Raw genomic sequence first — 24,965 nt, 5'->3', positions numbered from 1 at the left:
ATGAATTCTAGCCTTAATTACCAAATTCACTTTGCATGTAATTTACAGAAGCTACAGAATGCCAACTCTCCACTGAAGTCCAGTTTACCACTCTAAATATGAACCCTACAAAAAGTTTCAACAGGTACTATTTTCATACTTAAAAATGTAAAAATCAAATTATTTGCTGCTACAGAACTACAGAATTCACATTTTCTTTAGAAGACGGTTCTGTCCTACAGAACTTCCAAACAGATACCTTCACAGCTTTGTATTTCTTTAAATTATTTTTACTTCAAGGTTTTGCTCTCTTCCTCAGTTTTTAATGGCTTTGAATTTAGATCTGTTATTGATTTATACCAAGGAGCAGCAGAATCAGAGCATCAACAAGTAATTTTGATTACAATTATTTCACAGACAATATTCAGTGTGTAGTGTAGTATTGTGAAAGGAGCTTCAAGTAAATAATTAAAATGACAACAGTTTTGACATCATTAAATTTTTAGCATTTTTCATATGACTTCAGATAAACTTGAATTGTAGTTTTTTAAACTATTTTCTACTCTTCATATTAAGAATATGAACACAAGGAAGAAAACAGTATGCAATTTTTGCACTGGAATTGTCCAAGAAATTTGAATTAATAGCCAGAAATATAATCTTATATGATCTGATCTGATATGTAATACCTGGGAGAAAATGAATAGTAATAAATATTAAAATACAAATAAAAAAATAAGGAAGCATGTCCTAGTAATAAACGGGACAGGTTAAGAAAAATATACTAACCTGTATTTTTCTGACATTTTTTCCAACTTCCTTGCCAACGCACAACATTCTTCCCTCAGTGTTGCTATGAATGTATTCTGGGAGGTCAGCAATGAATCCAGTTCTTCTACTAGAAGCCATAAAATTATAATAATATAAAGTTGCTTTACAATTATATAAATTTATAGATAACATAGAACCTACTAAATATATATTTAATTTCTTTCTTCTAGTTCATTCTAGTTTTGAAATGTTTTTTAAACTTCAGCTACTTGGACATCATCACTTACCAAATTAAGGCTCTCTGTCAGAATTAGCTAAAGTGTTAAAGCAATGCTGCCACTGAATCTGGTCTTGTTAAAGAAGAATCACTGTGAAGACTAGATATCTAATCTGGTGGGCTTGCTGTTTAGCTAGAAGTTCACTGACATTTCTAGGAGGAATAAAATTGGCAAGCCATGCTTTAGCAGCCTTTTGCTTGCTCAACTGGTGCAGAGGATACACCAGCAACCCAAATGCTCACACTGTAGACTTATTTCAGTATCTACTTAAAAAAACAGCTCTTTTATTTACTGGGTCTTGAGCTTATCCTGAATAATGTAATTTTTTATTCTTAAATGATGAGATTTAGACTTATTGCCCAGTGACAGTTGGAATGAAATAATTTTATGTATTAATTTTCAGTTACCATCAGTTTGGGCTGCACCTCAACTCATGACCTACAATCCAGGAATCTTTATTCTTTCAAAAGGAAGATACTGCAACATGATGCTTCTTGATTTCTGCTTTTAAATCTGAGAAAGCATAACCACTCTTACCCAAATTCCTTGTATGTGTGTAGGGTCATAATAAACAAGGTTTTCTTTCTATAGATTATAAATTACTATAATTTTCATCTCCTTCTTATCCTACTAGAGATGTATAAAAGCAAACCCAGACATAATATTGTTTCATTTTTGTATGCTGGGACAATTTATACACCAGGAGAATAAATTACTTCTCTCTTGTGCAAAACTACACATGGTCATATGCAGATGTGCTGGCTAAAGGAGCGAAGAATGATTCTGAGAGCTTCTTTTCCTACAGTGTAGACAGCAGCCATAACATAGCTGCTTGCATTCCCTGAACCCATGCAAAGGTCCTCTAGTACTGTGATAATACTAAAAAGAAAAGGCAGAAAATTGAGTAACATATATAAACACGCCTGCTACCTTACAGACTACCCAACACTGCTTAGGATGAATACATGTTACATAGTTTTCCTAAAAGTATTGCATGACTGGTGTTTAACAAAATACCATTTTTTACCCACATGAGTATATCCTTCCATAACAGCTGAAGCTCCTCCTCCTTTCCATGCTCATGGGTTACAGATTTCATCTCTTAAAAATTCCTTTTTAAAAAATATTTATAATAGGCACCTCTATTAATGTTGTTGGCATAGTACCTCATAATTACAAAAAGCTCTTTTTTGTTTGTTTGGAAAATCCATTTTACTTCCAGATTAAAGTTAGATGTTATTGATGGGCTAAGTCAATGCAGTGAAGTCTCCTATTATGAGAACCTGAAGTATGCAAGGGATTAAACATCTTTCTTCTAGACTGAGGATGTGGGGGGGGCACATGGTAATGCTAAAAATGTTTGAGGCTGCAAAGATTAAATAAAGGAACATATCAATTTGGAGCCAGTGAATTACATCCAGCTGCGACAGTGAATTAAGAACCGATTAATGGCTAAAGCTTTTCTCCAGTTTGGATGCCGAAGCAAACTCATTAAGCTTTTAGAGTAGCTATAATGTGTGTACTGTGGGAACTGTTCAATGCTATTCAGGAGACTTTAACTGTAAGCTCAGAGCATTTCCCGCAGAGCTTCTGATGCTATTTTCTTTATATAACATGTGTGCCTGAAAATCCAGCCAAAAACAAGCCCTTTGTTTTTCTACTTTGTTGTGGTCTCTCTCAGCTTTACGTTTCTTGAACACAGGTAAATAAACTCATAATCCAGATGGTGCAGCAGATGTGAGAGCAGCACTCTGAAATCAACAGACAGTGGGCAATACTTTCCATTTTCTCTTTTAAACGCTAACTAATATGTAATTCGGAATCTCCGGTGTAGTTAGCATCTGCTCCCTTCGGCCAGCCAAAGGTTACAGGTGTTCCTGATGTCATTTCACAGTAAGGCGTGGGCCTGGCTTGTGAGTGAGTGCCCAGGCTCTAATCTTTCCCTACCACCTACCAGTTTTCTCATGCTGGGCCTCCATTTGCTGCATCTTCTGTGTCAGCTCCTGCTCTCTTTGCTGGGCCTGAAGGGCTCGGGCCATTGCTTCATTGCTAATGCTTTGCTGAATGTTCTCTTTCTCCAATCTGCAAAAAAAAAAAAGATAGGAAAAAAGAAAAATAAAAATCGTATACTGAAGAGGATAAACTAAAAGGGTAAAGCAGAACATTCAAATAATAATAACAAAAAATCTGGCCACGCTTTTCACATTAAGCATTCTCCTCCCACTTCAGGTTGTACAAACTGACCTTTCTCTTACAATGTCAAACATTCTCCAGTGACTAGTAGAAAATGGATAAAAAATATGATCTATTTCTTGAGAAAAAATTGGCCTTGCAGACAAAATTAGGATTTTATTTTTAAAAATCTTAAACACAACCTCTTTTTCATAAGAAACCTCACCAACATCCATTTTCCATAGAATATATTATTTGCATTTTCTTTTAAATGCTATTTGTTTCACTCTGCAATGAAGTTTAGGGACCTGACCCTGAGATGGACTGGTTCCCAGTGAACCAGCAGGAGATAAGTCAATGGGAGCGATTGCCACAGTGCTCCTGATACAGCTACTCTGAAAGCTTAATGAGTTTTCTTAAGCAAACAAACAAGTTTTAACTATTAATTTATGTAAATAGGAGATGAATGCATCCATTACAATAGAGAAGACTGCTAGCACTGCACAGGCCCAGCCCCTTGTGGTTCTGCTCACTGGGGGGTTGTACAGGAAGGTCTAAAGCCGAGCACTATTATTGAAGTATGCAGGCAAGAGAGCAATTTACTTGACCAGATATGCAAGATGGGGCAATCTACTCCTGAGGCAAAACAAATGCTAGACTACCACACTCCATTGAAGCATTTTATTTAATGCAAGCCAAGCAAAAACAGCGTGGAAAATAAAACCCCAAAAAGACACATGCATATAAATTAGAAAAGAACCTGAACTACAAATTCACATCTAGACTTTCCCAAAGGTCGTGAATATTTATCTGGTGCATGTTGGGATCCACATTTAAAACGTCAGTGAGTTCACACATACAAGGATTGATTTCTAGATTTCAAATGACATAAGCACACGCCTTTCTACTGAAATGACATTTAATAGCTTGGGATAAGTTTCAAGAAAGACTTACAAAAATGTTTTACTCTAGGGATATTACCTGCTTCAGAGGACTACAAAACAGAACACAGGCACAGATCATGTAAGGATAAAGCCACATCTCATGTGGCTGCTGCACTTAACCTTTGGATTGGTGCCTAATAACCCATCCGAGATATTGCAATATCTCAGCATGACACACACAATGTTAAATCTTCTCTCTCAAATTTACCCCAAAGCAATACAAATGGTGGGTCACATTACACTAATTCCTGGTCCTGATGTTTCAAGCCCTACCTTAGGCAAAACTCCCTTGGAAATCACAGGCAGTTTCTTCTGAGGTAAGACAGCAAATACATTTAGATAGCAAGAATATTGGAGCGTTAAGGAAACAAAAGCACATTTTTAAAGGAAATTTCATATATTGAATGGCACTTTATCACACCACTCTCAGAATTGCTTTATAACCATATAGGGGCTATCCTAAGGAGAGATGCTCTCATCATTTTTTCCAGTGTAAGCTCCAAATACAGAAAGTATTACTAAGAATATTTTTTCCATATTTTCCAGAAAGCAGTCTGTGCAAACCCCTTTATTTTACAAATGTTTTTGTACCTTCAGACAGTTGCCATAAGCACTGAAGTGCTCAAAAAAACAAAACAAAAAAAAAGCCACCAACACCTCACACATTCCTCTGACACTTTCAGCTAAACCAATTGTCAGTAGCACAGTATTTTATTTAATAGTTCTCCTGTGAGATGGCTGTGTGCAGTTGGGTGCTGTGCTGTCATCTGGCACACAGCTGGCTGGCTGGCCTTCTGCTGGGGGTAACCTTCAGCATGTATCAAGCTGCACAGCTCAAGCTACCAAGGCAAGCCTGTGAAGGTCCATTCCTCATCGCTAGGGCCCCTCCTGATGAACACATGCTAGCCAGCAAGTTTGAAATAAATAGAGAATCTACTGCCACCAGAAACACTGGACCTATCCAAAAGAGCCACTCACCTGTGTCACTTACTGTATAGAGCAAACTAGCAGAAGCTCAGAAACCATGGATGTGTGGTGAGTGCCCTATGGCTGAAGTGTGTATGGGGTGGTTGAAGATGAGTTTATGCAGTGGCTAACAGCTCAATTGTAAAATCAGTAATACACAGGTAATTCTTACATAGGGGAGTAGCTTCTTCGAACTCAAAAAATTTTGGGATTAAAACACATCCAGTGCCAGACAGAGCAATATCTGAGGTGCCTAGAACTGCTCAGGAGTGAAAAAACACCCTGGAGCCAATGCTGTCTAAATGGAGTGGTAAATGCTTCATCCACACCTAGAGCTGACACCTTCCCTGTTCTCTAAACTCAATCTCCCTGCCCTCCAAAAGAAAATCTCCCCAACATATATACAGAGAAAAAAAGAAGGACAAAGTATAAAACATGCAGAAGGCAGCCTAAGAGATTTCAGGATCTATTGCTAACTTCCCTACTACAACCATCAAATACTGCAGGAATTTTAAAAGCTTTAACACTGTCTATTTCCAATTACTCTGAATTGTGAAAGAATTTATTTCAGAAAATCTATGGATTGTAGACAGAAGGAAACAGTCCTTAGTCCCTCCTGTTTCAAGTCTCTGTTTTGGCTGTCAATGGCCATGGTTAACTCAGTTAACTGGTTTGCATATCTCAATGAACTGGATATTGGTTTGCAGTGCATGCAAGTTACGCTTTTCAAGTACTCTTGACAAAACAAAAGGGACTGTGAACTGTAGCTTATAGCACAGGAAGAAGAAAATTGCCATCACTGGCAAACTTCAAAAAAATCCTTGCTGCAAATGAAGTGAAAATTCACTTTGATCTCAAAGCTAACATAAAAGTATGACTGAATTTGAGCCATCAAATTTAATAAAAAAACAAAACCCCAAAGCAAACCAAAATAACCCCCAAACTCAAAACACCTTTCCCACCACTAAGAAACAAAAACTGGATCACAGATCCATTTACAAGAGAGGTCCACTCTCTGCCAAAGAGCTTTGCAGTAAAGAAAAAGTAAGTATGTGAAGACTAGTGACATAAGTCATATTTTACATAATTGATAGCATTTTTGAACAGATAAGAACAGAACATAGATTGATAAAACTTTGAATTTCACTACACAGTTCAACAGTAGGTATATCTGAAAGAGTCTTTTCATTTTGGTAACAGTAAAAATACAAAAATAAAAAATGCAGAATGATTATTAATGTAGAATTAATGTAGAATTATAATGTAGAATCAGGCCTCTGACTGCAGGCTTTCTGGCAAATCTTCTGGCAAAGCAACTGTGATTTGAAGCAACCAAGCTTCCTATATTGACTGTTTGATTTTTCCACGAGATCAACATGTGGCATTTCTAAAAAAGCAAATGGATTCATTAGTAAGGACTATGAACTTAATTGGACAAATTAAAATACTCTAGCAATTATCTCAGTTCAGTGATACACAAGAGGTTCTCATAGCATTATTTTTGACATCTTCACTTCACATTAATTATAGTTAAAAATACAACTATAAAGCATTTTCGTTTTCATATATACTTACTTTAAAAGGAACTTCATAAATCATTAAGGAGTAGCTAGCATGTAGTGTTCCAAATGCTTGCGCTATCTGAACTAACAAGACTTGTCTAAATGATGACCAGTCCTGGAACTCTGCACCCACACTCATACTTGGACAGCAGGAGGACCAGTCAAGCCTAACACTGATGCTTTTACCACATGCCCCAGTGGTCGAGCACAGACCTCTTTCCTAGACAACGTGTAGCCAAGTGGGCCAGCACTGTGAGCCACTGCACAACAAATCAGCTCAGCTGAAGATTCCCTCAGCTCTTTCAGAAGAAAAGAGCTTTCTCTCCCAGTATTTTTGAATATCAATTTACAGCAGAAGCTTTTCTACCAAACTGAAAATATTTTGAGGAATCACCCAAGAATTTTATTCCCGGTATCTTTAGTAAAATCTGGCATGAAGGCACTGAAACAAATTAAAATGCTTTTGAAAGTAGGACTTGAAAGACTACAGGTGTTAGGAGCCCTAAAGACCAAACAACTTTGGGTACAAAGGCTTAGCAAAGTTTTATGCAGTCTACTTTGCAAGCTTTCCACGATATAGGTCTAGTGGATTGTCCATTACAAGCAGCTTTCTGAATCACCTTCTTATAGGCTATTTTATCTTATTATTTCAGCTGCAAGTGTCAAGGGAAGAACGGAAAATCAGAGTATATTCTTGCTCTTCTCTCAGGCTATAGGAGGAGAAAAACCCAACCAAATAAATCACACATTCATGATAAAAAGAAAAAAAAAGTATAAAAGTTGAATCAAGATGTCACAATACCTGCCCTATTCTCTAAGGAGAAACATGAGAAAAATTTTTGCTATCTCTAACTTTATTACCAGACTCTATTCAAAACCCACAATGACAAAGGTCATCAGAGAAGGTATACAGAATAAGATCACACTTCACAAACTTTTTCCCCCTGTATTTTGTATGCATCTTTGTATGTATGTCATACACAGAAGAATAAGGGCTCATTTTTTATTTTTTTCAGATGAGCAGACAAGCCTAAAGGTTGGTCTACAAACATAAAAAAAAATACAATTTACCAAGAAGTCATTCTCCCCAGGAATAGTCTTAAATAATTCTCTCTATTAATGTAAAACTTCTGCAACTCCTTTCAGACCAGCCTTTCAATTTAACAGCACTGCAGTATCCCATTGAGCTACTAATAATGGAGAATGTGTTTATTGAGTTTTATCATATGCTATCCAGTCTAACTATTTTCAAACAACATTCAAGTAAGAAAATGCAACACAGTAAGACCTGTAATTCTGCAGGTAAATAGGTACATGCTGGTTTTAAATGTAGCTATGATTCAAAATTATTACTTTCCAACCCTTCTAAATTAACAGAGCTCTAAAGCATGTGCCTTGCTCATGTGGTTGGATCAACTCAGTAAGAAGGCTCAGGGTCACAAGATTTCTCCCTTTTCTTTAAATCACGCTTCTAGCAGCCTTTTGTTTAGCGCTAACTGTTTTGGTTATCTTCCTTTGTAAGGCCTACAAATTTTCATCTAATAGGACCTTGTTTATACTTATGGCTGCTCTGAATGAGGCCATACCTGGACAGCGTTTAGTGGTTTCCTCTTATTAAACACTGTAGATTTTTTTGCCATCTGAATTTTTGTAATAAAGGTTTTGATTTTTTTCAGTGCTTGTGTAAATCCTCACTGGATTTTATGGCTCCTGGTGCTTTTACAAGGCAGAAGAAAGGCATGAAATGAATGTTCTTGTGTCAAAAAATAAATAAAAAATATGTATGTGTGCATGCTTCTGCAAGAATTATGTTGAAATATCTTTTAAAAGCACCATGATCAGGTCATTTCTTTAAACCCTTCCAAGGAGCTGAAAAATTGCCCTTCCTGTATCCCATTGAGGGAATTACCCACTGAGTTGCTCTTTTTGTCAGTTTCTGGGAGCTGACTGGATGCTGATTCTGGAGTCGGCTGCCAGGTCTTCTCAGCAGAAAGCTCAAGTTTCTGGAAACTGCCCCAGCCAGCACACTGTGTTTGGTGAGCTTCAGTAAAATCTATATTTGCATGGTCAAAATTTGAAGAAACCCAACTATTAAATTAATTGGTGGATTTGAAGGACTGCATCATTGTTCAGGATACATATGGGTCTATTCATGAAAACTGAGACTCAAAAAAACCCAATCAAACAAACAAAAGTTAAATCTTGTTTCTTATATTAGTTGTGAAATACAGGATTTCCTGAAATAATGAAATGTCAGAGCTTTCTCCTCATAACTATGAGAAGCAATGAGAACCACGAGAAGCATTGCAAGCAATTAGAAAAGTTATGTAAAGGTCAAGGGATAAAAAATTCAGCATTCCAATTGATCCAGCTCTTTAAATATGGACCTAGAAGTTAAAAGGTGCTACAGAAATAACTCAAAAGTACTAATACATTTAAAGTATGTTAATGAACCAACTAAATTAATCTATCCTACTGGAGAAGAAAGGCTGGAAAAGACAACTCTGGCAGACTGTTACTACTATTCCATAAAAAACACCTCAAAAAACCAGAAACACTTTTGGGGGACAAAAAAAGAAAATATTAAGCTCTGTACAGATTTCCAACTTTGTCAAGAGACTAACCACAATTAGCTGACAAATTAGCTTGAAACTATTTTCCCCAAATTGCAGGTAACTTGTCATAACAACTGTATCCCCACTCCCAAAATTCAAGTAATGACAACTTGTTATACTATTTTCTATTTTTTTCTGACAATTTAAATTTTGATGAAACATCAATCAGTGCATATAACTTTCTTGTTACCACTGGATTTTACCATCTTTCTTTATTTAGAATGTAGCCACACCAGGAGCTGCTTTATAACTTTTACATATATTTCCACTTTATGTATTAATGAGCTCTACAGAAACAATGAAACACGTAAGTCTAAAATTTCCACTTTGCCCTTTAAGCCCCACTGAGGTGTCAGGAGAAATTATACATTAATGGCTGCATGTGAAAAAAATTCCTACTCTTATTTTTTGGTGCTTGCCATGCTTAAAATCTACTTAAAAGGTATCTCCACTAACTGGAGGTATTAATGGGCATGAGAAAGACAAAAAGCTGTAGGAGCATAGGAACAGATAGACACAGAGTGTTACTCCTATGGAAGTTTCTATGAAATAAACAATTTTGATTATAGTTAACTTGAGTAGATATGTGACTGATGATATATTCCATCTCTATCTCTATCTGTGAGGTCAGTTAACAAAATGAAAGGACTGGATTTCTTACTTTACATTCAGCATAACAGTAAGAATTTGCAAACACCTAGCCTATAAAATGATTTTACTCTTTTGGCACTATGCCTTCAAGATATATACAGAAAACAACCAGTTCCTCAATAACTTCAATCTGCATAGTTCTCTGTATACCAAGTCATAGCCAAGTGTTATCATTAGCTTCCCTCTATTTCAGTGTTAGAGAAGAAAAAAGCATCTCTAACAGTAATTAACATCTCAGGTCAAATATATTGACTTGGAATCAAAATCTAATTTTTCTGGCACATTTATAAGCTTTTCCAGTAAGATATATATGTTGTAAGTAAATACCCATCCTCTCATGATTATCACCATTAGATTGTGAACTATTTGGCTAACAGTCCTTATAGATACAACTAAAACCAGAGGAGAAGCTGCATGGGGAGATACAACACAGGAAGAGGTGATTTTTGTGAAGTCTTAGTACGCAGACCTAGTACTCCAATTCTGCTCACATTTCTCTAGAATATTCTTTGTTCCACAAGCACCTTTTACAAATGTCTGTATGTTGAAATAATCGCTTGACACAGATTTTTACAGGTATGTATTTTGTATACACAAACTTAGGTAAATTATTTCCCCTATATTTAAAATAAAGGAGCAATTTTCTTGATTTATGGTGATTCTTCAATTTGGCACCAGCAGCCTCTTACAATGCAGCTTTAGGACACGTTTAAGCCAGGCAATGCCAGTATAAGAGGTGTGGTCCTTCTTTTCATCCTCTCATAATTAGCACTCACACAACTTATTCTTCAAGGAATTATTCTTTTTCAATCTGATTAACTCCTTGAACAACCTGATCACACAGGTGCCTGTCTTCCAGCGTCAGCAGATTCAAGGGCCTGGCAATATGTACCCAGACATAGCCATATATTACCACTCCAGGGACTTGCCTTTTCAGCATAGACTTAGATCAGGTTCAAATAACTGTGACTCTGTACTCCAAGGCTCAGCTTGTTAATACAGTAAATCCAACCATCAGGCTCCTACCATTGAATCAAAAAATGATGCAGCTAAATGATGCAGAGACCTGATCTGCTATGAACTCACTCTGCCAATTTAAATTTGTTCAAAAACCCAATGTTTTTGGTACGTTAACTTTGTACCAGCAAGCTTTATGCTGAATCAGGTATCATCTGTCCTTCCTGCAGCTGGCATAAAGTCAGCATAAACACGGCATTGCATGCTCTAGCTAATTAAAAAGGAAAGTGCCTGTGTGCTCACACCTGATCCAGATCAGCTCAGCACAGCTGAATGATCCAGTAGATCACAGATGCACTATGAGTGACTGCTCAACAGTTACCTGCATTTTTCACACACATTAGGTATGGACATGCAACCTGCTCTTAAGCTGCCACAGACCTGATTTGTGGAAGTTGATAATGCTCCTCAACTATTGCTGAAGTTGAGAAGTTGAGGAATGCTTTTTTCCTGCCTCCAAAGGACCAAGCCTCACAATAACAGCTTGGGAAGAAGCAGAACCATTTGACAGAACAAAGCACTCTTCAGGATGACAATTTGAAAGACAATATTTGATTTTCAGGGAATTTGATCTAGGGTAAGCTAGACTTCTACCCCATCCTACAGCAAGATACCACACGTTCCAGCAAACTGACAGACTTATGACCAAAAGCTAAAAAGATGAGAAATACTATGCTAACATCACATTGTACTTGACAGTTGTTGATTTGCTCTGCATGTTACAGAAACATCCCAATGAAAGGCATGCGCATCTGCCCACATGCCACAGGAGCTAGATACAAACAGGTGAGTAAAAAAATTAAAAATCCAGCTTTACATGCCTTTTATTCATTTGTATAGCTGTGGCATAATTTTTATATTAACCTGATTGTAACTGTCTGCACATAAGTATTAGAAATAATGGACAGGCACTAAAACAGTTGAGGTTTTTGGTGGTGGTTTATTGTTTTGGGGTTTTTTTGGACAGGTTATAAATCTCTTTTCTTTATGCTGTCAGGAGTAAGGGAGAAACATATTTCAATAGCAACTTTAAAATGAAACTCACAAATTACTACCATTATGCTAAGTGCTAGATATCCCACTGTGCAGTTTTGCTTTGTGAATTTTTACCTTCTTCCATGCACACTTTTAGCCACTGATCGCACAGCCTTTCAGTGTTTTCTGCCTTTTCCTTTAAATAAACTGGCTCTGGCTCCTTCCATCTGGTTCCCCTTCCGTCAGCAACCCTGCACCTGTTCACACCTCCTCTCCTGTTGGATTCCACTGAACATTTCCTCCTCTGCCAGGGCTATTCTGGCACTTGCAACCTTTCTGTCATTCAATCCATCTGTCAGAAGTGAACTTTGTTTACCGCAAGCTTCTGCTTTCTTCTTCAAGAAGCAAAGCCCCTCAAGGTCATTGTCAAATGAACTGTCGGTGTAGATTTAAATCCACTTCTGCTAACCAGCAGCAGATGAAGTTCTTTACAGTCCTGTATTTGTGAAGATCAGTTTGGAATATAGGAGAAATAATAAGAAGCAAAAGAATAGCTTTTAATCATTATTTGTTAACTCCAAGAGCTAACGTGTTTTTCTCCAAATACATATATCTGTTCCTTCTTGCTAAGGCTAGCACAATCTGAAAGAGACTTTGCAGAACAACGCAAAGAAGTGGAAAAGGCTCATAAAAATATTACAAATAAAATAATAAATGAAAGCTTTTTACTCTCACTTTAACACTATGTAACAGAGATATTGACAAAAAATACAAAGAGAGAATGAGAACAGCTGAATGAGTAAGTTTACAGTAAAACCTTTAAGTGGGCAACAGCATTCATTTTAAATTATTTAATCTGCAGCATTTTTTTACCTTACCTACTGATGTTTCACATGCAACACTATTTAAGGAAAAAATCCTTAATATTTTTTCTTATTTTCTTCCTTATGAAACACACATATGCAACTCTTTGTTAGAATACTGCCTTCCACATTGAGGCAAATTGTGAAGATTCTTTGTCAGGGCTGAGACTAAATTCATATTGTCAACAGGATACATTATTTTTAGCAATTCCTGTGTCCATATTTCTTGTCAGAAATACACTCTGATAACTAAAAGTTCCTGAATTATTAACTACCCTCTTTGACAGTCTCATTCTTCTAGAATAAGATATACCTTCAATTTCACTGTGTACCTTGGGTATCCCTTTAAAAAAAGAGATAACCTTTCACCAAGATTAAATACAATACCAAAAAATAAAATACATATTTGAAGTTATGTAAGCAATTACAACCAACCTCCCATTTTATTACCCTTTTACCAAAAATGAATTTAAAGCAAAGCTTTCTGGGATCAAATCCAGGAGGTAATCCAATCTCATTAGCAGAAATGCATTTATAGTTATGTTAGGTCTGAATTTGACTCTAATGAAAATTGCATTGACAAATACTGCATAAGTTTAGCTGAATAAAAACTTAATACTGATCAATCCCTTATATGGGGATTAGTCCCTGCACTTGCAAGGAAGTGTCTTATGCTATGGTCTTCTTCCATAGGAAACTATATGTAGATGAACAAATGCACTGGAAACAGAAGAGGAACTCTGGAACAAAAATAATACCCAGCAGTGTCCCACCTGACTACAGAGATGCTTTTATTTCCCAGTTTGATTTAAACCCTGTAAAACACAACTGACCAACAAGAAGAAGCTAATCAAGAACAGTTGCTCCTATTTCTACAACACCATAGTTTGATATGCAAACCACCAAAACCACAGGGAGAACCAAGAGCAGCCCACTATTAACCTTGCCACACTGCCAGCACAGCCAGGGCAAGGAGTTCAGCCCTGTCAAGTAGCCGACAGCAGCTCATCTGCTCGCTCAGGACAGGCATCTCCCAGCTCAGCCTCTCCTGACCAATCACCGGCACAAGGGCACTGCGCAAGGGGCTGAGGAGAGCAGCCAGGCTGGAGTGCTCAGGTGATTTTTTTTACTTCCTCCCTCCATCCACCAGCTACTTTCTCCAGCAATGACAACCTACAGGCTGCTGCTCTTCAAAGTGAAGTTGGATAAGGCCTCCAGTTGAGGACTTTTTTGGGTTCTCTGTTGAATTTTTTTCTAGGCTAAAATTTCAGGAGCAGAATCATGCACAGCAAAAAAAATACCCGCAATACCCGCTGTGACTGCACAAAATAAACAACTTTGAATATACTTCTGAAAGCACAAGACAGCTTTTAAAATTGTTGAAGCACACAAATACCAAGTGCTGACAGAAAAAGTACATTTTAGCTTATTGTAAAAACAAGCTTTCAATGTACTTGAGAGAAAAGCTTTAGAACAAGTCAGAAATAATGATAAAAATCAGAACCATTTTTCCAGTAGCAAATTCAGCAAAAAATTCAGCAGCCTTGAATACATGTATCTGAAAGACTTCTTTGGTTCAAAAAAATAAATCATTATCCTGTTGTCATTAGTCACACAAATAAAAAACCTAATTTGAATGAGACCAAAGTAAATATTTGATACACACTCATAAACTTATTACTGTTAGTGCTGAATAATAACTGCTCCAAACAAAGACCTTATAAAGATGTTTGTTTTCTACAGCAGTTAGTCTCTTCAGTGTTTCATCTGAATTCACTACTCGCTCCAAAGCGCTTTAAGTATTGTCACTGCTCCTGAACCACACTCTACATGCAGTAGCAATTTGGCTGCCTCAACAACCTGATGTGATCATTGATGTGACTAGTTGCAGTTTAAATGCCGTGAAGAAAAATTTAGATGAATCTAATACTAAAATCTGAAAATGTATAACTGCCTTTTCCTTAAGAAATATTTATTGTAGGACAATAAATACAATTGTCAACCATGTTAAAACTAGTTAAAAATGAGTAATAATTTATAAACACTTTCATGTTCAAAATTAACCTGATAGTGTATTTGTTCTTTACTCCTTCACTTACATTTTCTTTCCTTCCCTTATAAAATTAATCAACGGCAAATATATTTAAAATATTAAATAGGATGATATATAAATAATTGTGTGTTATCTTGACACAAAGTGTATCAGCTTCAAAAATTTTACAACGCACTGCCAGAAGACGACAGAACCGATTTATTTCAAATCACTCAGTATCAGTCTTCATAAAGCAGCATATGGTCTTATCATGGCAGGTAAAATATTTTACCTTCTATAATAACGCAGAGCAGCTAATTTATCTACATGCTGTATAATCAGATAAACAATTTCAGCTGCACTATGAAAACCTGTAGGCAAGGGAGAAATTTATACCCCCTCACATTATTGATTTTTCCACCTATACATTCATATGATTGTTAACAATACAAGCTATTCTTTCCTCCACCTCCGTCTTCAATTACCTTAAAGCAAGACCGTCTTTTCAGCAGTGAAAATATTTGCAGTTTCTACAGCTGCATGACAAAGAACTCAGGTTTTCAGAGTTGCTTAGGTGAAAAGGAAGGGGGGGGGGGGGAAAGCTCTGCAAGATTCAATTGAAAGTAAAGCAGAGTGAATGACAACTTTCAAAGCTACCACAATCATTTACTAATGTGCTGCTATAGCAAATAAGTCTAATTTTTTTTGACAGCACCAAATTAGATTTATTGCAGAAACTGCTGCATAAATAGCATATGGCTATGTTATACTACCTATTTCAAATCCCAGTAATGTTTCCTCCCCTCCCTGCTCAAAATGGATAATTGAGCCAAGCTATAAACCTTCTGCAGACAAGATATATAGAAGTTCAAAAAGCAGATGCAGGACACATAGGGGTTTTTTTGTTGAAATTGTCTTAAAAAGTATCACATGTCCTGATCAAACAAAACTGTGTAGTAGTAGGTCAGATCTCCCTTGCTACGCTTCAGGATTTTATTTCCCCCTTTCCTCAATAAAATGTTGTTTTCATTTCTCTTTCAAGCTGACAGTCATCAACAAGGGGCATGACCTCGTAATCCTCTCACAAGCCTACCTCTTACTCGCACTAGAAATCCTATTGATCTTTACTTCTTACGTGAGTCAAATTATTCATGTGACTCAAGATCAGAAGGCTCGGACCCCCATTCATTCCTCACAAGCTCTCATTTATGAGGAGGGAAGTGCCTCCTCCGAGCAAAAATAAAACATCAGAAAGCTGGTTCCATTCATTGGAGGGGCCCAGCCCTGTGGGAAGGTGCCGACCTACGGCCCTCCCGCCTTTCCAGGGAGCAAAGTTTCCTTGTGGTTTCCCGGATCAGTCCCCGCACCCACGTGCTTTTGCGTTTGTGTCAATCGCCACGCTCCGCGTTCGCTGTACCGCTGCGGTAAAATACCGAACCACGTAAGCCTATCTCGGGGCAGGGCCGGGAGCACAGCCCCGTGTTTCCGAGGAAGGCAGAGGCGCCGTGCCTCTTGCAGTCGGGACGCGCTCGACGCCCCGGAGGCCGCAATGCCGGCCCGGCCCGGCCCGTCCCCGCCCGCCTCGCAACTCGGTGCGGCCGCGGCGCCGAAAAGACCTTGCAAGGTCTGCTCTGCGGCCGGCGGGCACACCACTGCACACATCGCGCACGGCTGCGGCTACCCCGCCGCTCGCCTGGCGGTGGTCAGTCCTCCCAGCTGCCCTATCCGTTACTGTCTGATTAGCTGTGCGAAGGAGCCCCTCCCCGGCCAGCTTTGCCCGCCATCTGTTCCACACGCGATGGCTGCCGCCCAGCAGCCTCGCGCTGCCCTCCTACCTGGCACCCGGCTCCCGGCCTTACCCCAAAGTGCTAACACAGGTTCTCGCTGCTGGCAGAGTCAGGATTTCATTACTACTACTTTGACAAGTGCAGGGTTGTTTGTAATTTCTCTTTTATCCTGATTTTGATTGTACAACCACCTCCCACTGATTCAGTTTGCTTCAGTTTTGTTGCTCACAGATTTTACTCTCCACATTAATCTCCCTCTGGCATGTTACTGCATCTGTTCCCTTTTTTATTATTAATTTTCAAATTCCCACCATTTTTGACAAAAAGGAGGTAATCTACACTCTGCTTCTGCCCATTTCATTTTCTTTAATTTGGAAGATAAGTATGAAAGCGTGCCAAAGAAGTTAATTCTCCGTTAACAGTTTATTTTCTGGCATCCTGATGCCTTTGTATATGAAAACCAGATAGAAATAAATGTTGACTGAATCACAACAACATAGTCGCAACCGTCCCCAAATTTAATGAAAAGTAAACATATGAAGCGGAATCTAAAAAGTTTATTAGTTATCAGAGTTGTTTCATGTTATCACTCATCCCTGCATTTTAAAATAATGCTTTTGTACATGCTGACCAGACTATAAAAAAAAATTAGAAATCAATCACTGGTTACACCTCATTTCTACTTCCTCCCCCCACACCCCCAATTCAAGTGTTATTGGTCCTCTCATCAGTCAGTCAGTCTGAAGATTAAGCACATCTCAGTCATTTAATATTAGTAACAGCATTTCTCCAAAACTCCTTTCCAGTACAGATTATGGACTCTGAGGTGCTAAAATTGTTGGGAAAAGCATGGCATTAAGCATGCTGCTAACTAATAGATATTACTAGAAAAAAACCCCACCAATAAATACTAAGTACTGTGCAAGTCCCTAGAAGGCTATATATAACCATGAAGAAATAATTTTACATTTTATCATTTAATAGTATAGCTTAAATAGGGAAATCAATGAATGAGTGGGGCTGCAATTCTAACAAGGAACACTGGTGATGACATACAGCTCAATACCAGAGCTTCAGAGATTAAATAATGCTGCATTAACCTGGAAGGCTCTGCTCTTTATTTATTATACATGTAATAGAAATTAGCCTTAATGGAGTCATTGAAATTAGCAAGAAGCACCAGTGCACAGTAGGATGGCTATAGCACTGCTAAAACCCAATTGGCACTTCCTTAGATACGCTGCTTTCTAGAGATCATGTCATTGTCAAAAAGTGGGGAGAGAAGAAATATCACATAATGGGGAAAAAACAATAATCAAGAAAACACCCACTGACTTACTGTAATATAAACTTTAGTCCTTCAAGAGAGTGACACTTGGATTTGGGGCAGCTTGGTGGGTTCACCTGAACCTGAAAGCATGGGTTCATTTAGTAATTTTTCCCTACCTACAAGCTGACCTTCAGTAGATCTTACAGTGTTTCATATAAGCAAACAAGAAAAATAAAATTTAAACCAAACTAAATCTGCTTGTATTCTAATAAGTTATATTTTCCATCAAATTTTAGATGACACTTCAGCCAAAAATAGCTTGAGCCATCTCTCTATCTAATCTATCTATCTTCATAGTTGAGAAAAGTCATGAGGACATAATAAAATTTCAGTTTTGAAATTTGATGATTCCCTCGCTTCTTAGTATTTAACTTCTTTGGCATATGTAAAAAGGAACTACATCTGTCTGCAACTGAAACAAATAATACTTTCAGATCTGGTTTGAAAGAAAAAGAGGAATTATTTTAAATGATGATTCTGTTACACAAGGATAGTGAAAAATTTTATTACATTAGATGGCACGCTAATATCTGGACAAGTTGTTAACATCCTCCATCTTTTACATGATATTTTCCATGAGCATATTGACATGATTTTTAATGTCTATTTTCTCACTAACTAAGAACAATAGACTTGTATGTTTTCTATTCTGAAGAATGGATTCAGGTAGGCTTCATTAGCAAGACCTAACCTTGCAAAAGTAACAGCAATTTAACATTGACTTAAGAACTAATTTCATAAGATTCTCCTACTACAGTAACCACAAAGCTGAAATTAGGACAAAAGAAACCCCAAGAAAACTTTAAACAATCATGGTCAGTCTCATAGCATGGTGACATCTGCAAAGTTACATGACTGACAAGCAAAACTACGCAGTACAAGTTCTGTATTTCCCCAGTCTTTTGAAGACATACAAATTAGAATTACTAACTAGATTCAATAGCAGAAAGTGCATGTTAATAGCAAGTATTTCTAAGCAACATATTGCTCCAGGAAGAAAGGTGACAGGAAAAGGCAATTTTAAACTCTGTGGCAATGGTTTAGAATAGCTAATTGTAACCTTTTTTCTTCATTTTTAACAAGTACATTTTGTTAACTTAGAAGCTGTTTAGCTGGTAATCAATCAACAGTGTCTGAAAACTAGGATGCAGCAAAGAAGTGGGACTCCTGGAAAAAAGTGCTGTTTTGCAGAGTACTTTCTTTTTCTCATTTTGACACAGACTATATGTTTTTTTCTCATTTAATCCATTCATATAAATTTATTATCTCATTTTTGTACATTGAAATCCAAAGTTCTTGTATTCATTTTATAACCCTATTTATTTGCAACATCCAAACTTGGAATCAGTGGATTAGTGAAGCTTTTCTCCTTAGTAATACAGTAATTCATACAAAACAAAGAATTCTTTCTGTATCTCCTCAGCTACCTCTAATTTCTGCCAGAACGGCACAGACAGGTCATGCAAGGCAACAGAAAGACTATTCACTATGTAACAGCAGTACAGGCCTTCCTCAACTCCAGCGTTGTGAGAAGACTTGGAGTGAACCAGCTGGTCCTCTCCTGAAAAGAAGAGAATCAGCAAGACGAGGCCAAGGCCAGAATACCCAAGAGATGCACTAAATCAGTGCAATTTCTGCAGCAACCTCCCACAGGCAGGACTCTAGAGCTTAAAATCTGTTTTCCTTGGCAAGCGCCACAGTGAATGAGCCCACAAGCCCCATAGGATTGCTATTACCCCTACCCTGCAAGTATTTTCACCGACACGGTTGCCATTTGAGGTGAAAGGAATAAATGAAAGAAGGCAAACTGTAAGTGAATATAATTTACATGCAACAACTATGGATGTAACAATCCATGAGAAACATCCTGAGTTCAAAATGCAAAACTAATGCCACTAGAGACATTTAACTTTTATACCTTCCCTAACACAGAAAAACCGTTCTGCCTGGAAGTGAGCTGAGAGGAAGAAAAAGAATACAGGCTAAGGACGAGTTTCATTACAGTAGATGTTTTCCTCTACAACTCAGGGAAAACAGGTGACTCTGCAACAGTATCTCAAACCCTGCCCTATGAATTTGAGTTCAAGAGGAAAACAGGTAACAGTTGAGCAGCAAGGAATCACTCATCTCTTTTTCCCCCTTCTTCCTCAAGCAATATCACCTAACATGTTCCTGGAAAGCACACAGATACTCCAAGTGTACAGAGAACACAAAAATCTATAAAGCATTACAGAATTTGGGGAATGTCAAGAAGAAAGATTTGAACCTATTTCCCATGCCTCAACATTAAAATTTTTCCAATAAATACATGTCAGCATAGAAAACATTTCAATTCTTATAGGGAGATGCCAAACGTGAACACAAAGCATTATAAAAAACCCCAATCAAGCAAAAAAAAATTAAACAAAAAAAACCCAAAAACAACTAACCAGCCAACCAAATCCCCCAAACCCACAAAAAACCCCCAACAACCGAAAAAGTCCCCAGGAGATCAGGACCTTGCAGAAGAGTGTCTGCAGTAGGTCAAAGAAGCTATGACAATTCAGCATCTGTCTCAAAAAGCAGGTGTCTGTGAAACTGTATGACAAAGGGCCAGCACAGAGCATTACTTGCCCAAAATCCTGTTCCCAGCCTCTAGTGATTTGCATTTAAGAAACTTTCCAAGTCAGAGACCATACATTGAAAAGCTGCTTGAATCATCTGTATGTTAGGTATCCAGCTTTAATTACTTTGCTATGTAAAAGTAGGCAATAGTCCTCATTTTTACAAAAAAAAAAAAAAAAAAATTTGAAATTATAAATTCGCTAGTCAGATTTCCTCCAAGATATCCAGAGCTTTATTGCATATAATCAGCCTTTGCTAAAAGGAGCGTGGTAAAGCCATTTGGTTAACTATCACAACAAATCATTATTAATAAAGTTCTGCTAAATCCAAACTTTAGATATCTTAACAACTCACCCAAAACTTTTTTCAAGTTCATTAACCTCTAGCATATTTTTTTCTCTAAATACAGGCTGTTAGAGTGGTACTTTCTTCCATCTGTTAAACAACCGTGCTCTGAATTACACAGAAATTTAGCTGAATAAAAAAATGATTCATTGAATTTAATAGTTTAGACAAGGCTCTATTTTATTTCCATTTACTCAATGGCAGAATTCTCACAAAGCTCAAAAAGTACAAGACTTGGATAAACACACAGACTTCTGTTAAGTGATAAAAATCTGAGCTTTTTTTTCCCCCCATGAAAAATTTAAACTAACTTAACTTTTTTCCTTGAGTACTGAGTAAAAGCTGCCAGATTTGTTTCTGGATGTTCATTCTTGTGGGGAGCAGGGCAATGGAACAAAAAACCTACACACACAACCAAAAGCCTGCAAACAGCTGGACAATAACATTTTCCAAGGCAAAAGGAAAAAGTTCTGAAGTTACCAAAACTCAAGCTGAAAAGACTAAATGGCATGTCAACCTTCTGGAATTTTCTAGAAATGTGTAATAAATAGTGCAGCAAAAGACATTAGGAATTATACCCAAGGATGGAAAACACTCATGGGAAGTCTCTCATCGCACATTGCAAAGTACCGTATCTTCAATGAGCAAGAGACTTCAAATACTGTCCTCACATGCTTGAGCTTACCTCAATAAGACAAAGTTATGTTCATTTATAAATTTATATATATATTCCTGGTCATTTTGCTGAAGAAATTTCAGGTTATTAATCTGAGAACTCCTATGCTTAAAGGTGCTGTTCTACACTACATCTCAACATTTCAAATGTATTTGTTCTACCAAGAACAGCAACAGAAAAAAAAATGTAGTTGCAGTCTCCCTTACTCTTCTTCCTGCCTAAAAGCATGCCACCCCATCACCAGAGCTGAACACTGCCTCTTCTACTTTTATCAATTATAGCTCATAACTCACTTTCTAGTTCATAACTCACTTATTCAAATCTCCACTTCTAACATGACTGAGGGCTGCCCGTGCAGACAATGACTGCAGATATCTACAACAACTGTGGGGAAGCCTGTGGCAAAAAATTAGCAGAATGAAATTGGTACTACAGCATGTAATAGGATAAGGGGTACCTGGTGAGGTGCAGTTGGTGCTCAGATTTACTCAGCAGTTCTGTCAGTTTTAGGCACTCCTCTCTGGCTCCTGTCACATCCTGCTGGGCTTGTTCCAAACGCTGTTTGTTTCCATTCAGCTCTAATCCCAGTTTTTCTATTTTCTTCAAAAATTATAGAACCAAAGAAAGTGTATTTAAGAAATATATAGAGATACATTTTAAGACAAAACAATGTGATCAAAGTACCTGAAAATAATGCACAGTTCTGTTTTGAACTTGATAAAAACTGTAAAACAAGCAAATTAAAGTATTTGAAATTGCATTCTTACGAAAAGCCAAAATGTGTCTCATATTTAAACATACTAATATACAATCAAATGTCTTTGTGTTCATGTGGCTTAAGAGTTACAGGCATTCAAGTATCTTCTGATTTTCTCATGTGAGTTTTCATATTTGTGGCCTGAATTCACTGTTAGAGAGCCAAAAAGGCAGTGGAACAGTGGCCATCTTCAGAAGCTACTTGACATAGGATAGCTCTTGTGATAATTTATTTTTATTTTTTTTAATGCCTGTTACATAACGACAGTGGGCATTTAGCTATGTCACCTAATATTACACAAGAGAATAAAGATAATTTTGTGAATTTTCCAGTATTCAAAAGAAGTAATTTGTGACTTCTATCTGAACCCTAAACATACCAGCTGCTGTTAATCCTCTAATTCTATTAATATCATTAGTCCTTGATTAAGGACTTGATTAAGTTGATGAGTCTATTAATTTATTTTATAAATAACAAAAGTCAAGTTTGTATGACCAGCATTGTTGATTCCAGTGACACATACTAGACTTATGTTATCTCAATCATATTGTCAGAAATTTAAACAGTTTTCATAAAAATTCTCAGAAACAATATATTTTGCTTCAAGTCCATATACAACATATAAGTACCTGTAGGAGCAGATCTGTAATACAATATTATACTTTGTCTTAGGGATGCTTTTAAGAAGGCCAGTAGAATACAGAATAAGCTGACAATGTCATTTTATCATGTAGTAACTGTTCTGCACCAAGTCCCTACATAAATATTTATTTGTCATTGGGGCTGGAGGAAACTTGAATGTTTTTCAGTCAACTAAACCATGAAAGGTCATTTGTAGCACAGAATAAAATTGTTCATATAAGGAGTTAGTGCTGAATAGCTATTACACTTTAAATTCATACCATAGCTTATTTGTGGTAGCTTCCTCAGGTAGAAAAGATGCAGTATCTTCTTCACTTAATGAAATTATTAATTCAAACATCCTACAAGAAAAATTAATAAACCCCACTCCAAAATGAACATTTGAAGTACCTTCAAACAATGGCATCTCTTTTCCTCCCATAAAAATGTTAACCTTAACTACTTCCATTAAGTTAAGATGTCAGACAAATACAATCTCTTCATCCAAAAACAAATTTCAAAGTGCTGGGAATTTTTTTATTTTTAATTTTGCCAATTACTTAACTGTACACATTTTCCCCCCAAAAGCATTCTACAAAGGTTCATCAAGGAAATTTTTATTACAATTTAAATGTCACCTTGCTTTATCACATGCACCTCCTACAAAATTATATTAAGAATTCCAAGTTCAAATGCAAAGATAATAAAACTATTAAAAGAATTGTTAATAGTTTTCTAAAGAATGTAACAACCTATTACACTGACAGCATATTCTAAAATCAGGTGCTCAAAGATATTAAGTTACATATGCCTTTGCATTTTCACTTTTCACGGACTTTGGCATATTTTATATAAAAATTTCAGTGGGTAGCAGTTAACAGTAGCAGTTCATAAATGTATTTTCTCCATTCATAGTAAACAGGGACATGAGCTCTTCATTCTCTTTACAACATAAAGATAGTGAAGTTCTGCAACATTCCTAAAATTTGCTTTAAAAATACAGCCATTCAGCGTACCTTTAAACAAACCCAAACCACAAATCAGTTCAAAAGCATCAACTACATACATACAAAAAGTACAACCACAGCTGATAACTTAAATACACTCTAGATCACTCCTTCAGGGAAAAGTTTCAAGGAACAGATGGGCTTTACACCATTGCCTCGAGTTAAACAGGCTCAGTCAGGTTTTGACACAGACCCACAGAAGGAAGCAAATTCCAAGTGCAAGAACCTCTGGTGAAAATGTTTCATTCCCATCAGCCAGATGTTGAACCTTCAGGGCTGAACCCAAGAACACATTCACAGATTTCAGTTGTCATGAAAATGCAGGGGGAAATTCTCAGATAGGGAAGTGTCACTTCATTGCAGGATCTTTAAACATTCACAGGTGTCTTATAATTTCTATTAAAAGTATCAAGAAAACAAACATGGGGCTTGAAGAACCAGTTTACTCATGCTACTTTCATCAGTAATTCCAAACTTCAGTATTAGCTCCTTTACATACTCATGCACACATGTGCTTGTGCATGTGTGTAGGTATACACAGACATACATAAATATCTTAGAATACCAGTGTTTGGAGGTACTTGCAGCATGAGCTAAATGAAGATTAGGAATTCTACACAGGAATTCTGGTAATGACCTGGCAGAAACAGCAGACAACTTCATAAGAAAGGAATGGCAGAAAAATGCCACCCAAGAAAACATGTTAACAGCAACTCAGAAATAGCTAATCCAGTTATATTTTTCAACTAAATTATTCTTTTTGAAATACCAAATAATGTTTTTTCAAAGTAATTTGGTAGGAGCCACACACCATACCACACCACATAAGCAGGCTGAAAAGAGAATGTACTCTGAATACTACGTGATACTTTGGTTCAAAACTCAGGCAATAGTTTGAAACATGAACCGTGAGAATCTGAGACAGGTTCATACAATAAAAACCAACCCTCTTCTCTCTCCTGCCAACAATAATAGTCTCACAAATACACTCTGTCCTGCATTCTGAAAAATGT

At 37.0% G+C, this 24,965-nt stretch overlaps 1 protein-coding gene across 1 annotated transcript in view; it reads right to left on the bottom strand.

The window, feature by feature from the left end:
* Positions 1-24,965, bottom strand: part of SDCCAG8 (SHH signaling and ciliogenesis regulator SDCCAG8) — a 107,137-nt gene that overhangs the window by 44,961 nt on the left and 37,211 nt on the right. The window contains exons 13-15 of the mRNA XM_085056698.1: positions 22,025-22,167; positions 2,983-3,110; positions 769-877 (exon numbers count right to left, since the gene is read on the bottom strand). Coding sequence (XP_084912824.1) covers positions 769-877; positions 2,983-3,110; positions 22,025-22,167 — 380 coding nt within the window. The remainder of the gene's footprint in view (positions 1-768; positions 878-2,982; positions 3,111-22,024; positions 22,168-24,965) is intronic.

This window comes from Lichenostomus cassidix, chromosome 3 (assembly GCF_008360975.1).
Source record: "Lichenostomus cassidix isolate B80296 chromosome 3, HeHo_3.0, whole genome shotgun sequence".
In the NCBI taxonomy this organism is placed as follows: domain Eukaryota; kingdom Metazoa; phylum Chordata; class Aves; order Passeriformes; family Meliphagidae; genus Lichenostomus; species Lichenostomus cassidix.
Note: the sequence above shows the minus strand (reverse complement) of the source record. Positions and strands in the feature narration are given on the sequence as shown.